This window comes from Triticum aestivum, chromosome 1A (assembly GCF_018294505.1).
Source record: "Triticum aestivum cultivar Chinese Spring chromosome 1A, IWGSC CS RefSeq v2.1, whole genome shotgun sequence".
NCBI classification, from domain to species: Eukaryota; Viridiplantae; Streptophyta; class Magnoliopsida; order Poales; family Poaceae; genus Triticum; species Triticum aestivum.
In genome coordinates, this window is record NC_057794.1 from 518,245,361 (window position 1) to 518,268,250 (window position 22,890).

A 22,890-nucleotide genomic window follows, 5' to 3' on the forward strand; every position below is an offset into this window, starting at 1 on the left:
TGACAACCCCAAAATGCATTATTGATTCCAACAACCTTCACTTCATGCTTGCACTATTTTAATATTGCATATTACTTCCGTGTTCACAGTTCACTTGCAACATTTCAAACTTCCGTTTCAATTGTGCTTCAGGCCAGTAGCGGAGCTACACAATTTTTGTTGGGCGGGCCAAGCTGAAGGAACGCATTGTTTTTCTCCCACATGATTCAACTTTTGCCTTCATTATTCACTGTTTTGGTCGTGGATTGGGCGGGCCACGGTCATGTTTTGTTTTAACTAAGCTCCGCCACCGCTTCAGGCCGCAAGTGACTTATAGGCATGTGGCTCAGTCGCAAACGGTTTTTCTTAGTGAGTTGTGTGGGACGTTGTTGTACCATTAGATGTTTTTATATTGATATATAGATAGATAGATCCGGGCCAGCTGCATTTCCTAGGCACGCCGAGGAACCCGATTTGTAACGCTCATATCGAAGATTGTCAAAGCACACAAAACTGTACTGACACTCGTGTGTGTGTGTTTTCGATACGAGAACAGGGACGCGGTTTTTTTACGTTCGCGTTCCGTATGCAGCGCGAATCTGAGCTAGCCATCATGCATGATGTCCAATCAGTTAGGCTCACCCTTGTGTCAGCCATGCACCAGTCACAGGCTAGTAGATTCGTTTCTCTAGCTAGGTCCTATACATGTTCTATGCATTTTTGCCTCCCATACTCCTGTTTAGTGGCAGGCCAGCCTTATAATTATATCTGACGTGGATAATTAACGTCGCTAGTTACTTTTTTGCAGAATAATGTCGCTAGTTACTGTAGGATTATTACATGTTAACCTACAACCTCATTAAAAAATCATGCGCGTACAATTTTTATGAAGGCTTTGTCGGATTTTATGAAGGATATGCTTGAACTTTGTCATGAAAATCAGAAAAACTTTTGGAAAAACCAAAAAAAAATGAGAAGTTCTTTGAGTTTTGGCGACAAAGTTCCAAAAATACGGTTAAAACGTTATCTACCTATTTTTCAAAAATTGTGAGCTATGCCAAAGTTTTCCAAAAGTTCTTCTATTTATCATGACAACATTCAAATACCAGTAAAACAAAGTTTGGTTCTATTTAAAACTATTTAAAGAACATTCTTTAAAAACAATTTCAATAAAGGATATTTTAATTTTGTGATGTTTAAATTAAATCCAACAACATAGGCTAGATAATCACAGGAATTAATTCCACGGCCGGAGGGGTAAAGTGAATCTAGCAACAGCATCATCTACTACTGAACAAGACTAGCCTGAGTCCTAGTGGGGCCCTTCTCAGCTTTTTCACACGCATCATGGGTAAATTTGATCGGTGGAAATACTAGTTGTGAACGGAACGCTAATGTAAATGCCTATTCCCCGAGAACAGTATACAATGGTCCATCGGGTTTGGAGATGGTAGAAAGCACGGCCTCTTCGGCGAGCCATCCATCAGGCTGATTGTAGTGAGAGTATTATAAGTAGTATCATGCATGCCAACTAGACGTTTTGAATGATATGGCACACAATTAAATGAGAAAAGAGAGGATGTAGTATCATATTATGATACCGTATCATATTAAATGCTCCGCTGGTTTGTGTCATGCATGACAATTAATAAGGCAATCTAAGATACTACCTCTCTCTCAGTTTACAGGGCGTGCGCGTGCCCCTAGGTTATCAATTTGACCAACCTAATACAAGTCATATATTACAAAAATTATACCAATATAAACTTTAGATGTTCTATTTTCAAACCGTATAATTTTTGTGTTATATAGTTTATATTAAGATGATAAAATTGACAATCTAGATATACGCGTAGAACTTATAAAGTGAAACAGAGGTAGTACTAACTTATAATACTATGCATTACGGAGGTAGTATCACACACTAGTATCATATGCATGATACTAATATATGATACTTCTCATTACAACCAGCCTCATTTAACACCAGTCAACCAGCCACATCAACCCAACACCACACCCCAGCCTGACAGTGTCAAGAGGAAGAAGAAGAAGAAGAAGAAGAAAGGAGAAAGAAAACACCCTCATGACGGATGAAACGCACGCACCGGACTCAAAAAGTTTGTACCGGCGCGTCGCCGCCGCGGAGGGCGCCGTCGGCCAGCGACGCGGCCCTGAAGCGCGCCTCGCTCGCCTGGACGGCGGCCCTGAGCTCGCGCTGCACGGACGCCCTCGACGGCGACGCGACGAGGTCCTGCCACGCCGACGGCGACGGCTGCCCGTCCGGGTAGAGCTCGTCCACGCAGTTGGCCTCGTCGTTCAGGCCGCTCACCCGCTCCAGGCACCCGATCTCCTCCGGATCCACCAGCAGGTTGCTCTCGCCGTCCTTCCACCCTATCAGCTGCGATGCCATGAAGAACACACCATAGGTTCAGCAAACATGATACTCCAGCTCCAGGAGCGGATAGTTCATTGTTGGCTTCAGACAGAGTGGTGGCTCCTCACCTTTGGGGCACCCATGGAGTTGGTGCTGTAGAGCCTCGCATTGTCGACGACGCCACAGTATCCGCGGAACGCAGTGGCAAATCGCTTGTGCGACTGCAGCTGGGACTTGACCCTCACCGCTCTCCCCGTGATCACCGCTCTCCTGCCAATGCCAAACTTTTAGATATGCCGCTTCTGTGTTTCCATTCAAGTATGAGCAGAAATCTTCCCCTTTGTAGGGTGAGATGTTCACTACTTAAAAGTAGTTCAGCCAAATGGCGATAGCGCGAGATACTAGAATGAGCAGAATTTTAACGATGCAGGGGCTAATTCTGGCATGGACTAGATTACTCTGAACTAAAACCACGACACTTATTATAGATCGAAGGGGGTAGGAGATTCACCTGATCCCTCTCACAACTGCGAGGTAAGCATCACAGACGACACCGACGAGCTCGATGCGGTAAGGCTTCCTCGGCCTCATCTCGCTCTCTTCGTCGGCACTGCGAGCCTCAACAGGCTCCCAGTAATCCTCCGTGATTGACCCGTCTTCAGTGACCTTGTAGCCGACGCCCATGCGGTATCGCTGCCGGTGCACTGCCCTTGCCATGGCTACCGTTTGCTGGAAAAATGGCTCCCACGACAGTGTGCCATCCATGATCACATCCCTCCCTTCGTTCAGGGCGGTCACCAGGAGCGATGAGGCCGCGTCCATCGATGACTGGTGCACCTGTATCGACGTTGTGAATCACGATATAAGATGTGCATAATGATTCATCAGCTACTTCTGTTTAGATAAATTGCTTGTTTCAGTCTGGACCAGTAGAATTTGATTAAACAGAGCTGCTGATATGGATTTTCATTATTTGAAGTCTGGACCAGTAGAATATGCAATCTTGTTTGTTTTTATCAGTCAATTAATCGGTATGTACTGTCCTACTCACATAGGAATATGCACATATATAGCAATCATAGTGAGACATACCAGCTCTGCCGTCTGCAACATGTCGTTGTGATGGCCTCTTGAGCTGATGGCTCGATATATAACATCTGTTTCCTTGAATGCATCTGCCTCCACCACCACTGCATTTGCTGCTGCCCCAGACCAAAATGATCTACAAATAATAGGGTGATCAGCTTATAGACACAAAGTCTTCTATTTAGCTGCTCTACTTGCTTTGAGGAAAGTCTCAGTACTGTTTCTGTCTTCTCAAATCAGTTTGAACAGCTCGGCATTTCCCCATTTACTCTGCTTTTTTTTGTGCAAAGTGTGCAGATTGCCAGAAGAAATTTACAGTGAGCAACAAGTACAGAATTGATAAACTTACTCCTTTAGTATATCTTTAAGTACAGTGCTCTTGCCAGCTCCCATTCCACCACCCATCAGGAGTAGGACTGGGCTGCGATCACAATGTGCTACTGGGACCATCACATCGCTGCACTGTGCCGGGCCTTGGGGAGAAAGTCCTATGGCCTTGAGCTCTTCCACCAGTGTGGAGAATAGCCTAGTTACCTTCAAGTTTCTTGTGACCCTTTCGAATCTCTGACTCCTGTGTTTAGAGGAGAATCAGATACTAGACTTCAGTTTTGGTGTCAGAGAAACAGAGATCATTACCTGTAGTTATTTCTCATACTTATGACTGAACCAGATTAGAGTTTACGTATTCTTTTTTGAGAAGAAAATAATATCTCAGATCCAAGTTGTAAACATATGCTTAATCTGAACTCCTCTACTTAGGAAGTTTAGGGAGATAGATGATGCATAAAGGGAAGGGACTTGTAAAGCATGCAGTTCATGTAGCTTTATTTTTGTATATTTTTCACATTTTTAATGGATTAATTCGACTATAGTTCTCCTACGCAGAACATACTTCACTTTATAAATGGCCAGATACACACCGGAATTATTGTACCCCACTGGCAGTGAATTAATTGCTTTCAAGATTAATAATAAGAAACGCAGACCCAAACTGGACCAGGCAAGTTAGCAATGCACTCATTCAAAGAGGCATTTCCAGGAAAGTGTCATGGCAAACCAACATGTGGTTGTGGGAGTAATTTAAAACCTTAGCACATGGGTGCCATCTCAATCTCATCACTCCTGACCTCAAAAGATGCAGTTTCTGCTACACTGCCCACGCTGAGCTCTGAAGTTGATCTAGTGCCAGGTTGACTAATCTATCACTCCGTCAGATGAAAGTAGAAGTCAACTGTGTGAATAATTCAAGGACGAAATCCAGCACGCCGATAAAGAAGAAGTTATCAAACCACACACTAGAGCGACATACCAAGCTACATACACTAAGATGATGTAAGCTAAAAATAATGGGCAAAACAAAACAAAGCAAAGAATAGACAACCACAATGCCTTGACAGGCCGTTCTACTATGACGCATGCAGCTTAAAGAATGGATAATTTAATCACCTAGTGGCCTCCAATACCATGTTCCGGAGCTTCCTTTTGGGCGCGCCTTCCACCGTCAGAACCTGTGGAGATCACACTGTATCAAATCAATATACAAAATATCAGTGGGAGAGCATCGTCGTGAGGAAGACAGAATATTCAAAAGCCGTCGTTCGTGGTCGCTCCTTAATTTGTACCTGGGTGATCATGTAGGTGGAGCATTTCCAGTGGAAGGAGAAGTAGCCGAGAATGCACTTGTCGAGCTCCTCGATGAAGCGGACGATGAGGGGCCCGGGGTCGGGGGTGTTGTGGAAGAAGGCGAATATGTTGTCCTCGTAGCCCTTGTTCTTGCGCAGGTAGTCGTAGGCCAGCGTGCACAGGTGGGGGCACTCGCTGGCGTGGTCGAACCCGATTTGCCTGGCTGGAGAAAGATGCCACAGATTTTTGTCAGGCAGGCAGGAAGGAAGGTGCAGTGCAGGGGAAGCAGCGTGGCTCTGTGGAAGCATTATTGTCGTAGGATTGTGCAGCGGCTAGTAGAGCCAGAAGGAAGGAACATGCCGTGCGTCTGGATCTCTTTGATGGCGATGTGGGTTTAACTAGTTTATTATTGCGGAAGATCTTTTTTCTGTATGGCATGGGCAGGTTGGGTGCCTAGTTAAATTGTCCACCATGAGCTGAGCAGGCCAAGGAGTTAAAAAACAAAATGGAGAGGGGATGCTTTTTGTGGCTGGGATTCCGGGCTGCGCCCCCGCTTCTTGGATTGGGATCGGGGGAAGCAATAAACGGGAGATGATGAAATGGATCGCGCGAACAAATTCGCAGGTGCAAACGAAGTAGTAGTTGAGTACTAGTGCTACAAAATGAAAGATGAGCATACAAACGGCACAGGCGAACAGGAACGGCGTCCAGATTACTCCAGGAACTGAGACTGGGCGAGGAAGGAGGAGGACATGGCGGGGGAGGGGAGGATCGCAGTGCGCACGTACCGACGTAATGGGAGAAGCGCTCGAGCTCCTGGACGCGGCTGGCGCTGGAGACGGCCAGGCGCGGCACCAGCGCCGCCGCGGGCCCGTCGTCCCTCATGCCGCCTCCTGACCGCTCCTTCCGGCGGTTGGAGGCGAGAAACGCGCTGCCGCACCCGCACAGGCCCTCCCAGTCGGCGGCAGGTAGTGGGATCAGGCAATGGGGGAGGAAGGAGGAGGGTGCGGCGTCGATTTGTTTATACGGAGCAGGAGCGGGAGCGGGTCGCCGATGCTTCTGGACAACCAGAGTGGGTCGGAAATCCTGGAGCCGGGGGGCCGGCAGAAGAGTGGCGTGCGCCTAGGGAATGAGCGGAGCGGCGGCGATGGGCGATGGGGACGGACGGGCCGGGGACGGGCAATCTGCGCTGCACTCGCCGGCCGCGGCGTGGAAGGAAGGCAAGCCTGGCTCTGGCTCTGGCTGGCTGTATATGTATGGACGGTACGGTACGTTCCGCGGCCTCACGACGGCGCGCGTACGCCGTACGGCGTAGAGGGAGGGAGGAAGGAGCGCGCGCTGGTGGTTGGTGGTGGTGTGCGGGGGAGAGAGAAAGAAAGAAAGCGTACGGGTGAAATCTGAAATGATCGCGCGGAGTTTTGACTTTGCTGCCCACCGCCCACACCAGATTTGTTTCAATTTCTCTTTCTGGAAAAAGAAGGGGCTCTCGAACCGCACGGTCGCAGCAGGCAGGCTGCCATGTGCTCGCCGCGACGAGTCTTCCGATCTCCTCGGCCCGCGTCCCCCGTCGCGTCAACAATGCACGCCTCCCTCCCTCCTTGACTCGTCTCGCGCCAGGAACCTGATGGTAGGCAGGCGCCGGGTGACCCGACCGACCAAAAGCGGTCGATCTTGTCCTGCTAGTCTGGTACGTAGGCGCTAGGCAGCGAATGACTGACGCACAAATGCCAACTACTTCAACATTTCCGACGGAGGGAGTGGTCGTTCCGCTCACTATGATGAGAAGATTCCTTTCGAGGAAAGAAAGGTTAGAACGGCGGGCGACTGGTCTAATAATGCGTTCACTCACTCCAGCCAGTCAGTCATTCAGGCACTCGACAGCAAACTTGAAAGCAGCCGGCGAACAGGGCTTTACGGAAATGTAACTGTATCCCTTTTCTTTTCTCCCCTTTTTTAAAGCTAAAGGTTTCAAATTACATGCCCATGGCGGCACAAGCATCTGTTACAACAAGCATTATTTTCCTCAACTGTAAGACTGACTGTATACAGGCATATATCAGCGCATCGCATCACCAGCGCCCGTTGTTGGCCTGGCGCCGATACGCGGCGGCGGCAGAGCCCACACCGTTCACCCCACTCGCCAGGTTGCTGCTGTAGTCCCCCATCTGGTGGTGGTGCTGTGGGAACCCGTTGGTGCTCAGCGATCCGAGATTCATCGACGACGGGTTGACAGGGCTATGCCCACCATACAGCCAAGGCTTTGATGTGCTCATGTCAGACAGGCCGCCATTGGTGGCGTATGTGTCCAGCGAGGAGAACTGCATCTCCCTCGCCCCCTGCCCCTGGAGAGGGCTCATGTCGTAGGCCCTTGAGAACCCATCGTCGTAGTACCGGTCGGTGGAATTAAACCGACTGGGACTGCTGACAGAAGCCATCATCTCCGGATCTGCCAGGCTGCCTCTGCTAAACCGCCCAGGACTGCCCACAGAAGACATCTCAGAATCAACCAGGTTTCCTCTGCTAAACCGCCTGGAACTACTGAGAGAGGCCATATCCAAATCTGCCAAGTTACCTCTGCTAAACCGCCCGGGACTGCTAACAGAAGCCATTTCTGAATCTGCTATGTTGCCCCTCAGCGAAAATGGCAGACCATAAGCATGGTAATCATGGCGCATAGGCTCTGCCTTGCTGCCATTGCTCTGTCCCTCGTCAAGCAAATCATTAATGATGTCAAGGTGCTGATATTCTTCAGCCACGGGCGCCTGTGGTTGCTGCATGACAAAACTGACAGGAGTCTGTCTAGGTGGTTGCAATCCTCCAAACCTGCTGAAGTTTTCTGTCTCAGTGCCCCGTGTCTGCTGATAAGCATCATCTTTCCAAGTTTGTTGATACGCATGACCATTTGTCGTCCGTTGGTAAGGGGAGTCGTCCCTCCAGAGATGATTGTTGATGCTACTATCACCTTTCCATGGTTGCCAACTATCAAGTGTATCTGAATTCCCCAAACCAGATTTAAATCCATGCCTCGCTGACAACAACTGATCATTCCTCCCAGCAGGAGGCATCATTAATGACGCAGTTGATGCATATGTTGATAGCGGCTGCGAAAGTGCAGTACCTTGTCCCAGAATAGTTGGCTGATATGAAAGAATTGAAGAGGGCGTACCCAGACCAGGCTTACCAAGGATGGCATTACGGTAGGTCTGTGGAACATACGCTGGGGCAGAAGGGGAAGGATCATTTCCTGATCTTCCAGCTGCTTCACTCGCTGAGCGCGAAAGCAATGTAGAAACTTGAACTTGTGGGGTAGCTGGTACAGTTGTTCTTGGTGTAGGGAATACAGGGGCACTTGAAGGCCTTGATGTTGTGACAGCAACCTCAGAAACTCTGGTGGATGTGACCTTTATAGGAGTGGTCTCTTCCCGAGCTTCTGAATAAGTGGTGGAAGAAGTTTGTGGCGATGCGGAGGGAAGTGGAGCAGCTTTATCAACTTGTGGTAGTCTTGGGGGGGCTGGTATGGTTTTATCAACTTGCAGTGATCTTGAAGGAGTGCCAGCATCCTTAGCAGATGGTGGTGTTATGGGTACAACAAGAGAAGACTTACCAGCTGATGGAGATTTTAGAGGTACCGGATTAGCTTTATCGGTCGCTGGAGATTTCAGAGGAACCACAGCAGCTTTAGCAGCTGCTGGAGATTTTGGAGGAACTGAAGTAGCTTTATCAGTCAGTGGAGATTTTGGAGTAACTGGAATAGCTTTATCAATTGGCGGAGATTTTGGAGGAACTGGAGTAGCTTTATGAGTTGGCGGAGATTTTGGGGGAACTGGAGTAGCTTTTTCAGCTGGTGGAGGTTTCGGACAAACTGGTGTAGCTTTATCAGTTGGAGGCGATTTGGGGGGAACTGGAGCAGCTCTATTGATTTGTGGCGATCTTGAAGGAAGAGGAACATCTTTATCTGTATCAGTTGGAGTCGATTTTGAGCTATTCGGAGGTGCTCTAATTGGTTGCGGTGTCAAACTTGATCCATGATCTTTGTTTGAAACTGGGTCAACCTTTGTTCTGGTAGGGGCCTTAACAGGCACAGCTTCAGTACTCGTGGTGGCTGGCATGCCTGAAACAGCTTCTTCTGGCACACCATTGGCCAGAGGGACCTCCTTATTGGCTGTTCCATTGGCTTTTACATCGTTCGTAACTTCAGGGGAATGTTCCGAGCTCTTCAGAACATCAGGTGGCTTCTCCGTAGAACTGGATGAGGATGATCCATTTGTCTTTGTTTGATTTTCCATTGCTTCAAAGTGAGCTTTGAAAAGTTTCCTCCCCTCAATGTTTTTCTGAAATATACATAGAGAAAGATAGGTTACAGAAATGAATTGGTTGAAGCTATGAAGCAGGAAGACAAGACCCAGGCAGCGCATCTGCTACGAGTGACTACTGTACATACATTTATCTGTATTGTATGCACTTGAGAGAAGGTTTTTCCTTTCCTGTAAGGAAAAAAGGACATATCGTTTTTTCCAACCAGACACTACCATGCGGGGTGGTGATCGAGTATAGAAAAATAAACCAGAACCTTTTTGCAGTTAAAAATTGTTTCTACCATAGGCCATAGATACCTTGTCCACTTGACAAACAAAAAAGCATGTAACAAGTGCATGGACATTGTCGACCAGCACAGAACTTAGGAACAAGTCTACCTTAACAGTGTTGATGTGAGATATGAACACATGAATTTATACAGACTGGATCAGTACTCAAATGAATAGAAGATGCATCGTTAACCATTTCGAAATTAATCTCAAACCATCTAATGCTAGAGATTATAGAAGTACATACGAGTAATGGGAAACGTATATTCCATATCTATCAAGTTTAAAACCAATTCTTACAATTCAGATCCTTCAACAATCAAACATATGTAGAAACTCGAAAGTACAGCAGAACTTTGAACATCATGACAAAAGAAAGGCAATGATATTTTCGAAAGAGTAACTTCACCTCATGGAGACGCTGCCCCAGCTCACGAAGTCTATCTTTCAAGGTGAGTAGAACAGTATCCCGGTCCAATTTTGGAGCAGTGCCACAGCCTGAACTATTGCGATCTGAACTACCAGTAACACTGGAGGAGGGAAGGCAATCGTCTTCTTCGGCATAACTGATAATGCTTATGCCCTTGTTACGCTGATTTTTCCCTCTGCACAAGTTCAGTTAGCCCAGGTGCCATCTTACAAGAACAATGCAAAACTTTAAACATATCGTCTTCACCTACCTATTTGGTGACAAGTGATTTCTGCTGTCTGGTAAATTGTTTATTTTGCTGTGAATACCATTCATAGCAGTAGAATCAGCTGAAAATGCTGATGAGTTGGCCTCCATAGAGGAGACTCTCTTTCCATTCATAGGTCTAGAACTGTCCAAATGATCTGGCCCATCTGAAGCACCTTCTTCCAAAGTAAGCCCAACCTTCAGTGCCACTTCTTCTGCCTGTTTAGATGGTAAGCCATCACTGTCATCAACTGTGATTTCGTCATTAAGTCTTTCCAGAATTCTTGCTTCAGATTTATCTTCTCTTTCCTTGTCTTTAACCTTACGATTGTTCTTCTTTTGTTTGGCCTGAAAAGAAATAGTAAGAACACACCAGCAGAAAACAAGAACAATGCAGTAGCAAAGAAAGCATCAACCAAACAAGATATTAGACCCAGGGGTATTTAACCTCGAAAAGATGTACACATTAGAAATGAAAACCATGCATAAACTACTAAAGTATCCATTGAGATACACTCAAATCATAATAACTTCATCGCAAGAAATAAAGCTGATCTTCAAGAATGGTGTAGCACAAAATGTAACCAACATAGGACTAAGTGCTAGTACTTGTATCTCGAATACACATAAAGGGGAGCCAGGGTAGGGAGACGGGTAAAATATGTGCAGTCAACAGTTCTAGGGATATCCTCACCGCAAAATAAGGTTAGCTGTGTGGGTATCATATACCAGAAAGAAAGTTGTTCCTTGGTAACACGAGATAGCATGCATGACATACCATACATCTATAGTCTATAAGTAAAAAAGCTCTTTCAAGCTCGGGAAACTTATGCAAGTTTTAGCTGGACTATGGGCCAAGTTCATCACAAGACATCAAGCTAAGTTCTTTAAGTGTTTTCACAACATAACCGAAAACTCAAGAGAAAATAAGTAAAAAACTAGAACGATTCCAAGTTTACAGCCAGTTCTCAGTACAAAACACAAGCTGCCTTGTTTTATTCATCCCAGCTATGAGTTCCAGTCAGTTCCTATCAGATAATCACCCACTGCCACTTCATAAAAGTAGTAAAGGATATGAAAAATTATGACTGATGAAAAATGAAAAATATAGCGCATCACTGAAACTCAAAACAATGCTTTAGCATGCATCAAGACCAATCAAATACAAAAGAAGAATTATAAATCCTAACTCGCAATGATCACTCGATAAATTAAGTTCAATAATTATTGGGCAGGAAAATTGCTCCAGATTCAGTGAATTGGTCCCTACTGTGGCATTCCTAAATAATAATGGCAATACAACATTCAACCTAAGAAAATAAGCGAGAAGAAGGCACATAGAAAAGTAACCTGCTTTTTCTTTGCGCGCTTGTCCTTTTCGTTCGCGCCACCACCACGTTTTCCCTTCGTCTCATTTTCAAGTCCCGCTGCTTCCTCCTCACGGATTAGCTCTTCTTGCCTCTTTAAAGCAACAGCTTCTTGGTATGCAACTTCAATTCCACTGACACAAGCAACATGCAAGAATCAGAAGCAACAGATAGTTGATCACATTATAGAACAACTGACCCACAGTTGAAGATTCATCTACCCAACTTTCCATCAAACTTATATAGAAGAAATGCCTTTGATTTCATTTGTAAACTACAAACAGCAGAAAAATAGTTTAGTCTATTTTGAACTAGATAACCGCATGGCCCTTGCTTCTTTAGAAGATCACCAAAACATTATTCATCAAATACACAGTGGGGCACAACCTCACAAAAAAAAACAGCAACTAACTTGTGCCACAATCTTATACTTCTTCCAGAAACAGGTAAGTGCTGTTTCAGACACTGGTACCGAAAATACAATTGACCACCAGTTTCTATTATAATATATTGTAAAACCTATTGCCTTTTGTTTTTAAGAAAAATCTGATCATATCACATTCATGTGTCTACCCTAATTGTTCATTTAGTTAACTGATCAAAGGAAAAATAGTTTGGCTGCACACAATCAAGAATAGTTCTTATGTTTTACACTTTTAGTTGACCAAGTTTTTGTTGCTAATGAGTATAACATAAATTTCAGTACAATAAGATATGGCTCAATATAGGATTAACCAATTCAGCACCTTTTGTAGTACTTCGTAACTGGATATAATATAAGCCTTGAACATTCAGATCAGACAAACTAAAACCTGGCTCTAGAAAACAGTTGTTACCTAAATATGTGAGATAGCACAAATGTTTCAAGTATCTTCCGCCCAAGCTCAGTTAGGCGTCTTTCTTCGCGCTCCATAGAGATTTTGTTAACCTCGCCAGAACTACCATCCTATGAAGATGGGCATAGTTACAAAATGATTAGGAGCGACAGTTATTTCACTGGTACAATAGACTACAGTTTCAAATTTGTCCATTACAGATGTTACAATATCATATGATAAATATAAGCTCACCAGTACCTGCTGTACCAAGCTAGTTCAAACAACATCATAAGTCCACCCCAAACCAACATATCATTCAGTGAACATATACTAGGCAGTTCAAACAAGAACCTACAACATCTCTTTCAACAACGGAAGAAATTGGACGAGCTGCAGTAAGGTAGGTATTGTGCATATCACAAAAGGAGGTGCAGAAACTACGCTACTAGAACGACATATTGCAAATCCAGTAGAAAAACTTTATAAATTAGATTAACAAACAGTATGCATAGATATAACTAAGGCACTAGCAAGTAGTAAAAAATATATATCCTAATAAACTGGAAAAAAATGTTGCAATATATCAAACCTCACTAATCATACCTTCATGCGGCTCTGGGAACATTTGTCATCCTTTGGAGATACTGGTTGACAAGGCAACGGTTCCAAGGCTGCTCTCTCAAGTAAAGTTATAACATCACCAGCCAAAACAAATATGTCCATATCAACATTGACCATGGGTGCAGGTAGTTCATCCAATTCTGCTATTTTTGTTCTCCCTTTCTTGCCCTTGCTCTGGTATTCGAGTGCCTTCAGACCCGTATACAAAGAGTCCATCACTAATGTTGAAGTAACCTCTTTCTCTACAAAGAAATGCTTCACCAGTACTTTAAGTATGGTATCAGTCTTCTCTCTGGACATACGGTGCCTGGTTCTTGGGTCAATTGCTGACCAGAATGCACGAAAACTGAAAGGCCAACAAAGATTTCAATCTGTGAACATAATATGAACAAACAGGCAACATTGACTTGTTGTGATGTATACTGGAAAAGATAATGGCGTTACCTGGACCATCTAATTTTGTCCTCAATGAGCTTGGTAAGTTTATTTCTTCGTTCCTCAATAAAACGTCGGTAAATTTGTTCTATATTGGTTGTATAGACACGGAGCAATTCTCTTCGGTAAGGGCGATCAAGGCAACGAAATGGTCTGTCCACTTTCTCCCTTCAATATGAAAATAGAGCAGTCTAATGTTACATGATAGTTCGCGGTTGATTCTACATATGAAGAGAAAACAGCTGCAGCTATCTACTCCCTCCGTTCCCTAATAAGACCTTTTAGCTTTTTCTTGATTCGTATGTATCTAGACACATTTTATTATGAATGTTCACTCATTTTAGTATGTATGCAGTCAATATTTTGAAATAGATAAAAGGTCTTATATTAGGGAACGGAGGGAGTACTATATAAAGTAGCTGGTCTGCATGAGTTACTAAAGATTGACCAAAAGATTAAGACAATGAAACTACATGCATTGCACTCCTGCCATGGGAATAGCCGAGTATGAATTATAGGAAGAAACAATATATTCAGAAAAATTGGCATTTTCACTAATGTTGTTCTTGCGAAGATGTGCTCAGATGAACAGATCGAACAGTTCCCTTCTGAGACATGAATTAGAGGCACAATGATGAAAAAATTAGCTATCAATCATGAGCATAGACAGATTAACTACCTGATAACTTGAACTTGAGCAATTATTTCAAGAACATCGTCCACGAGAAAACCATCCTGAATCTTTGACAACTCCATAAACTTTTTCCATCCCCAATCATGCTCCTTCTTCCAGAACCTATGCAAAGTGTCTACAAAAATTACTTCATTAATGCCTGAACAAGGTGAAAAGATATATGGATAGATATACTGTAGCTTCCTATGAAGAGAACAGACCAAGTTCAGCTCACCTGAGTATTTAATTTTCTTAGGATCCATATTGCCTACAGCTATAGTGAACTGTGCAAAATGGCTCCATCCTGAAATTTTCATACTAGAGTCAGATAAGTAATTTCCAATGTGTGCAAGATAGCTGTAAACATGGTAACATCAAACCTGGGAGGAGTTTGTCATGATTAGCAACACAAAGAAACAATGACAAGTGATTGGAGACATCACATCCTTGAGGGTATACAAGTATATACCTGTGAAATAACAATTGGAAACAACAAGGGAATCAGTATCTGTGCATACAGAGAAGAAAAAATATACACCAGAAAAATGAGTCATGAAGCTTTCAGATTAGTTCATTTAGACATCAGGGAAGCTACAACATTAAGCCCTCAGCGAAGCTAAAAAACCTTTCTGAAGGTAAAAATGGAAAAAATGGTGTCCAAAAAGAGACAAAAATGGTATCGTATACCAAGACGCACTGTGTCAACGGTAACAGAATAATCAAAACAGACATGTCAGGACCGTGAACACTTCCAGTCCTTACTCTTCCCTCCCTGGCTCCCACCCACGTGAAATAAATACTCTAGTCAAAATGTAAACCAAACATGTCAAAACATTGCACATATGAGAAAAGGATTGTGTGGCACTCTCCAATCTCCAGCTTAAGGACTGGGGTGCACAGAATGACAGAAAGGGAAACATAGCAAGACAAAATTGCCCCATATAACGTTTTATAAATACCAACACGAGAAAAATCAAACAAATGACAAGTGGTTGAACAAGGTTGTCAAAAGGCACTTTACCATTTGTAACCACCAGCCTCAAACGGCTCACTTTTCATCTCTCTCTTCTTCTCCTTTGAAAAATTCTCAATCCTCCAAGTATGCCGACCGTATAATTCTGAAGGTTTAGGGCCTGCTATGAGAGTCGAGAGAAATGAGATTAAACACACGAAAACAAATACAGCTTCCAAATCTCGGAGGAAGTTATCCTTAAAGGAAGTTCAATCAATAGCATGGTATGACTTGCATCATGGTAAGGAAATAGATTTTTCCATGCAATGAAAGCAAATGTTGACACAAACCAATTTAATTTGGGCAAGTATCAGCATGCAAATTATCTACTCCCTCCGTCCGGAATTACTTACCGCGGAAATGAATAAAAATGGATGTATTTATCACTTAAATACGTCTAGATACATTCATTTCTCCGGCAAGTAATTCCGGACGGAGGGACTATTTAAAAGATTGTTCCAATTTTAGAATAGAAAAGATTGCATCAACGGGACAACTAATGACATTGTGAACTGGCACAAAAGAGAAGGTAAATGAATTATTTCATTGTAGATTGAGAGAGAGAGAGAGAGATCCTCAGTTTTCAGCTTGTAGAAGCTATTTAGCTCAATATTAATTGCATGGTATTTTAGAGTGCAATTGACTAGGTGCATATGGATAATCTCAACAAACAAATGAAGGCATGATCACATTTTAGTTTATTTACAACGGAATACTGGGAAAATAGCTTAATCTTTATATATTACGCACCGAGCTCTAATATGCATGTGGCCTGAGTTTAATCATAAATGGTAAATGTCTTGAATCAACTGACGTTCTGGTCTAACCATATCATGATTTCTGCCTTTTTCATTGAAGACAGATAATAAGACAAATTAAACCTCTCTGTATTTATATTTTCTATACATTGAGAATCGGATACGACAAGCCTTTCTAAATGTGAGAGCCATGCCAGACGCTATCTATCATCATGCCCATGCAACGTCTGCATGTATAATCATGGCACTAAGTCCCAGCAACCAGCACGAACCAACCTTGGATACCATGGCACTGCAAAATGAACCAATATGTAGTGATGAATGGGTCACAAGCTCCACCCTTACAGCTTGACAAGATAATTTGGTGCACATAGGAGGTATAGTGTATCAGCTGCCCAGTTGGTGTTGGACTATTTGAACATGCCAATGATTCATTCAAGTACAATAGGCATCACAGCAATCCATATACCAAAATAACTTCCACAGCATGTCGCGCCAAAATAACATGCTAATCAAACCACGAAACCATATATGCAAGTGCATTCACGCACCAGGATCATCATCGTCGCAATCGGTGTCCCAAAATGGCGGGGACGTTGAAGGGCTTCCGCTCTCGCCCTGGTCGCAGGACCGCCACTCGGACAAGGACTCGCCGGACAGGCTGCGATCGTCATCCCTCATCCCAGCCGTGCTCGCAGAAGAATCATCGGTTGCTGAGGCTCCGGCCATCAGCAAACCCCTCAGCTACTTTGGACAACCTTATCCGCGGCTGCATGCATAAACGACAACGGAATTATTAATTTTGAGCTGAGTCCAGCACACCACGATGCTAGCAAAACCAGTGCTCTTATCCAACAAGACAACCACGGCGGTATCAAGTCTCCTAAGTCCGGACAAAGCCGTTATCAGACCGGTACAAAACCCACCGGAGGTATCATCAAGTCTACTAATGAGTAATGAGTTCCGACAAAACCGTTATCAGACCGGCGCAAGCAAAACCCACCGGTGGTATCAATCAAGTCTACTAATGCCTCCCGACAAAGCCGTTATCAGACCGGCGCAAAACCCACCGGCGGTATCAAGTCCGATAACCCCCGACAGAAGCGTTGCCGGAGCGGCACGAAAACCCCGTAAACAAGCCTATCACAGTCCAGCGAGCACAGAACCTTCCAATACTGGAAGGTTGTCGCCGAATTCAGCAATGTGATGACCCTACTCGGCTGAAGACAGCCTTCCATCCGTGAACTCCACGCTCTACGGCTCTCTCTACCCTCTATCCTCTAAACGCTACTCTGGCACATCCAACGGGGCAAGGGGATCTACCCGGCGCCCATTTCGGGAGCCAGACTCGCGGAAACGCGGCATCCCGAGCTGGCAGCGCCTCCCGGCGGGGGGCGAACAGCCAGCTCGCCGTCGGATCAGCCGGGGCCGCGACGAGGCCGAGCGAAAACGCGACCGCCCGAACCCTAGCCCCGCAACCCCGCGAGACGCGCCACCGCCCGCGCCCGCCCCGGGGGGCGGGCGCGCGCGGGCCCTGATCTAACTACGACGGGCCGGGAGGGCCGGGGGTCCGTACCTGCCGCGGCCGCCGCCCGGGGCAGGAGCGGTCCTGCGGCGGCTGGGGGCGGGGAGTGTGCTGGGCTGTGCTGCGGCGCGGCGCGGCGTGGCGGAGCTGCGGAGGGGTGAGGGGAATACGGTCTTGGATTGGGGAATTGCGATGCGCAGCAGCGAGACGGGAGGAAGGGGGGGGGGGATGGAACGGAATGGAAGGGGAGGAAAAAAAATCGAGGGGAGAGGGGTGGTGAGGTGTGTGAGACCTTTGGCACGGTCTGATTCCCCTTTCGTCCACTCCTTCGCTTGGCTCGCTCACTTCACCCGCGATGCGATGCCATGCGCGTTGGGCGGCGAGCAGGGGAAAATAACCAACCGAAAAGGGCAGGATGACCGACGGGGATGGTTCCGTGCGGGCGGGCGGGCGGGCGAGCGAGCTCGCTTTGTGGACCTGCGCGCGGTCGGTCGGCCCGGTGAGGTCACGCGGTGCACGGCCCGGATCGGGTGTCAGCCGTGCCCGTTGCGTTGAGTGAGCCCCTCGCCCCTCTCCCTCAGAGAAAAGAGTGAGCCTCTCTCTCTCTCTGTCTGAGTGTTGACAGTGGTTTCGTTTCTTTTTGGGAAAGGCTTTTCTCCTTTCGGTTTTCAACATCTTCATGGTTTTATGCTCAAAAGATGAAGGTCGGTGGCGACTATGTTATCTTTTCTTTTATTTGCACGCATGTGTTTGCGACTTTGCGGCCCTACGGTGACTCTCCCGTGTCCACTTGATGCGCCTTCGACGTTTCTTTCACGCGGAGATATTCGACGACTGGTTGCTTCGTGTCATCTTCTCTTCTTAATAGGTGTTGAGTAAGGCCGCTTCTTAGAGCAATGACACTCCTCGGCCGCCAGGCGTGTCATCGAGCCCGTTTCCACACGTGTGTGGCTATGTGTGATGGGTTTTGTTAGTTCCTTCGTCTACGTGTTGTCATTGCCTTTATCTCGTATCCTTCTACGTTTGCTTTTCTTGTCCTTCTTTCTCTTTCCCTTCACTGCTGCCACCTTATGCTTCACTGAGTTCGTCCCTTGCTTCAGCCCGCTGGAGGTGCTCTTTTAGCTCATCCCTGCTATCCGGTTGTGCCTTCCTGCTTAGTTTGCCTGTCGGTCTGGCCTTCGTCCTTCCTGTTGGCTGAGGTTCTTTCTCTTTCCTTTCTCCGGTATCTTTTTTCTTGCCTAACTGTGGATGTGCGAGACGTGTGATCACAACGGCCCCTGAAAATGAAAATCGTGGTTTGTTTTCCATCTCCAACCCAAATCCTGCTATGTACGTTTTTCATTTTTTTCCACCCCATTCACGGGGGGCAAGGGCAGTTAGGGTTCCGTCTCTAACCTCTCTGGTCGGCCCACTCTGGCGGCTTGTTTTGGCAAACCATGCCTCGCTCCATCTTCTCACCCGTCTTCCCCTGCCCCATCCTAGCCTCCTCTTATGTCCCATGCCTCGATCTCCTCCGCCCCGTCTTCCCCTGCCCCATCCTAGCCTCCTCTTATGTCCCATGCCTCGATCTCCTCCGCCCCGTCTTCCTCTCCTATGTCGTCGTCCCGAGTGGTAATTGCACCTCCGTGTGCCCATTCCCTTGGCCATGTGACCTCCCTCCTCTCTTGTCCCTCCTCCCTCTTTGGCCCCTCCCATCCTCTGTTGTGTCATATTCTTTCTTGCTTGTGAATGTTGCTTTCCTGACTATGCAATTTTTTTATGCAATGTGATTATCTGCTTTAAGTGCATGTTGTGTCTATGAATTATGGAGTGTATGATGTGGAATGGAGTTTGCTTGCAACGTGTTTGCGAAAATGCTTGTAGGAAAAAAGTGTCTTCTTCTATCTAATAATATATATGAATTGATCTTTAGAAGTTGGATTCGCCGATTACGCGTGACAATTTAACCATGCCCGTCAAACATCATGTGTGGTCGATCGTTGAATGCATGAAGTCGAGCACCCGACTAGAGAGCATTTTGTGCTTGTACGCGCATAGTGGTGGAAGCAACAACCATTTGTCTTGCCAAACTGCTATCTACTTTTTTTACACGTAACTGCTATCTACTCCAAGCCAATCACACAAAAACTGCTTTGCTATGTTACTTTGTGACAGGGACGACAGTTCCTGTCTTTCTTGGCGCCAGCGAGAACGCGATCTCCACCCCTCTCTGTCCGCTGCTCCGGCGGCTGGTGGAGAGGGTGGGCTCCTGTTTTCTCTCCCTGTTGTTTCATTGATTTAGGGCTTCGGCTTCGTCTAGTAGCGCCAATTTGGCGAGGTTGGTGCCGCATCAAATAAGGTGACCTCAGTCTCTTCCTCACCACGGCAAAGTTCTCTGCGGCGACGCTGTTGAGTCGATGGTCTCGTTTGCTTGCCGTTCATTCGGACCAGTAGGCCTTATGTTTCTTGTGTTTGACGGTTGTTGTCTCTCATGGTGGCGCTGACAAGTGGGACAGATTGGTGTTGGTACAAGATTGGTGGCTCGACGGCAGCAGATTTGACGTTCTTCCCCGACAACGGCCGAATGCGTTAGATCTGGATCCAGGTCGTCGCGGGGAACATCCTCGGTCGACACGCCACATCGTCGAGTGCAAGTTCTGCAAGTCCGGTATTTGGCTCACAATGCCTACAAGGCTATGGCGTTGGCCTGGATTTTGGTTTGCTGGTGCTCCGCATCTTCCCTCGATGTGCGTCTCAACGGCACTGGTGGTCAGCGGCCATTTCCGATTTGGTTGTTTGTAGGGACTCCAATAAACTTATTTGTAATCTTTTGTGTGGAGTTCTTTCTGCAATGTTTCCTAGACATATGTCATGACTCGGTCTTTCTGATAGTTTTCGCATGTATGTGTGCAATTGTACTTTGTTTTATTGATTAATATAAGGTTTTTTTTATCATTTATGCCACTATTTGTGTCCCACTACTCAGTTTTGTCATTAGAGTTACAACTGCTAAAAAATACCACCGTTCCGTTAGATGCGTGCTAAAGAATGCCATTGTATATCCAAAAAAAATGTCATCATTCCATTACATGTTTGCTCAAAAATGTCATTAGACATCGTTATTGTCAGGTCAAACCCGTTGACCATGTTATATGATAAAAATACCCCTAGACCCACATGTCAGCTCTCTCTATCTCACATGATAAAGAGTGGGCCCCACTTCTCAGGAGTAAGAAAGCGAATAATTTTAGAGGAAAATAACGACGTTGTTGGGATCAAGTGGGCCCACACTTCATTGTAGTGAGATAGAGGAAGAGCTTACATGTTGGCACATAGGTATTTTGGTTAGTATAACATGATAAACGAGATTTGAGGTGACAATAATGGTGTCCAGTGGCATTTTTTAGCATGCGCCTAACAAAGAGATGACATTTTCTTAGCAGTTAAAATACCTAGTGGCAAAAATGAGTAATGGGACATAACCAGTGGCATAAATGATAAAGGGTTTGTCTAGAACTCGGTCGACTGAGACTTAAGAAAGTCTCGATCGAGTAACGTCAGCGTAGTTGTTTTGTTGCAAGCAGCATGGTTAGATGCTAAAACGATTATGGAAAAATGTTGCGACAGTTTTGCAATCAGTGACAGTTGATGCTGCAACCGGTGTGATTAAAATGCTACAATCGTCAATAATGGATGTTACAACTGGTGAGACGATGAGGGACAACATGCTACAACTAACAAGACAGATGTTGCAAAACAGTAGAAAAAAAGTTGCAAATGTTGAACAAAATGTTGCATGGTCAACTGAGACTTGGTTAAATCTCGGTCGACTGACTTTTAGCAAGCCCGAATGATAAAAGCCCTTAATAATCCGTGCGATTCAAAAAAAAAAACTGCTATCTACTCACCAGAGAGTATCTATAACATATGAATTGAATTATGATCATCTTGTCACAAAAAAAATATGATCGCCTTGTTACACAAAAATGCTAAATATGACTGAGTTCATGGTACTTTGCGTTTAGATCAGTATCTTTCTGACAAGACCTCGGCAACTATCATCTTGTATGTGGTAGAGATGCCCACGTCCGCCGGAATCGTGGAACGGCGGCGAGAGAGACACATCAGCAACCTTCTCTTTCCAACTAAAAACGCGTCTAGTTCCGATCACCGCGACGTGACACTCACTGAAGCGAACTGCCCAACTACAACGGCGTCGCACTCGCAACGGGCGGGCAGCGTGCGTTCCTGCTCGCTCGGAGCTAAACCCGATCACGCGGCGCGGCGGCGCCGGCTGCCGGGCGGTCGAGCACGCCGGCGTGGGCGAGCAGCGCCCACAGCTGCGTCATGAACTCGCCGCCGGCGCCGAGCACCTCGGCGTGGATGTCCACGTTGTCCGACGGCGCGAGGAACAGCAGGAGCTCCGCCCAGAACTCGGCCAGCACCGCCCACCGCCGCCTGTCGTCCTCGCCCACGGCCGCCCCGAGCTGCCCGCCCAGCAGCGCCGCCTTCTCCACGATGGTGCTGCTCCCCGCCCTCTCCTCCGCGCCGCCGCCGGCCTCCACGCCCTCCATGTACTTCTGCTCGTCGGCCTCGATCTTGTGCAGCCTCGCGAGGATGTCGTCCTTGTTCTTGCAGCCGGCGAGGTGGCACCGCGTCTGCCGCACCACCGTGTCGAAGATCTGCTCCGCGTTGTAGCTCGGGTCCGGCAGCATCTCCGGCACGAACGACACCAGGTACGCGCAGTAGTTGGACAGCTTCGTCGCCACCAGCCGGTGCTCGTCGGTGCGGTCGTCGTCGCCGCGTTGGCCGCCGCGGCGACGCCTGTCCCAGTCGCAGCGCGTGGTGGCGATGTGCCACACCAGGATCTGGTCGGTGGCCTTGGAGAACTCGCACGCCCACGCCAGCCGCGGAAGCAGGCCGTGCCTCCGCAATGCTGTGACGCCATTGGTGAGGTGTCCCCGGCTCGTCTTGAGCGAGACGAGCACGGCGCGCCGGACCGGCGGCGGCAGCTCCTTCCTCTGCTCCCGCTTCTGCCCCTGCCGCCGCGGCTCCACCAGGAAGAGCGTCAGCCACGACAGCAGGTTGAGCGGGCGGTGCGCGAAGCGCTTGAGCAGCACGTACTCCCCGATCTTGTCCTCCCAGTACCTCGCGTCCGGTGGCGCGAGGCTCTCCTTCCACCAGAGGTGCCCGCCGCGCCGCTTCTTCTGCCAGGGCTGGCCGTCGCGCACGCAGCGGTACACCGTCTTGATGTACCTCCAGTTGTTGGAGAAGGCCGCCAGCGCCTGGCACATCTCGAGCGCCGCGGTGATCACGATCACCACCACCGTGACGGAGCGGTCGAGGTCCTTGACGCCGATCCGGAGGCGGCGGTA

At 46.8% G+C, this 22,890-nt stretch overlaps 2 protein-coding genes across 3 annotated transcripts; both read right to left on the reverse strand.

Moving 5' to 3' along the window:
* Positions 1–1,857: 1,857 nt before the first annotated feature.
* LOC123061928 (calmodulin calcium-dependent NAD kinase) lies at positions 1,858–6,748 on the reverse strand. The gene is made up of 8 exons (XM_044485217.1): positions 5,854–6,748; positions 5,065–5,288; positions 4,889–4,950; positions 3,792–4,013; positions 3,449–3,578; positions 2,868–3,193; positions 2,485–2,626; positions 1,858–2,380 (listed from the first exon to the last, which is right to left on the reverse strand). The coding sequence occupies exons 1-8, from the start codon at positions 5,948–5,950 to the stop codon at positions 2,093–2,095; spliced, it is 1,491 nt and encodes a 496-aa protein (XP_044341152.1). The 5' UTR covers positions 5,951–6,748; the 3' UTR covers positions 1,858–2,092.
* Positions 6,749–6,981: 233 nt separating this feature from the next.
* LOC123061911 (TNF receptor-associated factor homolog 1a) lies at positions 6,982–17,769 on the reverse strand. 2 transcript variants are annotated; one of them, XM_044485207.1, is made up of 13 exons: positions 17,588–17,769; positions 16,563–16,780; positions 15,263–15,374; positions 14,622–14,710; positions 14,477–14,545; positions 14,248–14,377; positions 13,578–13,736; positions 13,116–13,479; positions 12,531–12,640; positions 11,678–11,828; positions 10,332–10,675; positions 10,061–10,256; positions 6,982–9,396 (listed from the first exon to the last, which is right to left on the reverse strand). In XM_044485207.1, the coding sequence occupies exons 2-13, from the start codon at positions 16,738–16,740 to the stop codon at positions 7,135–7,137; spliced, it is 4,164 nt and encodes a 1,387-aa protein (XP_044341142.1). In that variant the 5' UTR covers positions 16,741–16,780; positions 17,588–17,769; the 3' UTR covers positions 6,982–7,134. The 2 variants fall into 2 exon arrangements, with proteins under 2 accessions (XP_044341142.1, XP_044341134.1); XM_044485199.1 differs by having other exon boundaries at positions 15,263–15,377.
* Positions 17,770–22,890: the final 5,121 nt, after the last annotated feature.

Bases quoted from the DNA above. Each gene is read 5' to 3' on its own strand.
- LOC123061928 (XM_044485217.1), bottom strand. From the start codon at position 5,950: ATGAGGGACGACGGGCCCGCGGCGGCGCTGGTGCCGCGCCTGGCCGTC. The intron at 5,289-5,853 runs GTACGTGCGCAC...ATCTTTCTCCAG, and splicing joins GCGCTTCTCCCATTACGTCG to CCAGGCAAATCGGGTTCGAC. The intron at 3,579-3,791 runs GTAAGTTTATCA...TATTATTTGTAG, and splicing joins CTTAAAGATATACTAAAGGA to ATCATTTTGGTCTGGGGCAG.
- LOC123061911 (XM_044485199.1), bottom strand. From the start codon at position 16,740: ATGGCCGGAGCCTCAGCAACCGATGATTCTTCTGCGAGCACGGCTGGG. The intron at 13,480-13,577 runs GTAACGCCATTA...TTGGCCTTTCAG, and splicing joins GACAAAATTAGATGGTCCAG to TTTTCGTGCATTCTGGTCAG. The intron at 11,829-12,530 runs GTAACAACTGTT...TGCTTGTGTCAG, and splicing joins GTGCTATCTCACATATTTAG to TGGAATTGAAGTTGCATACC.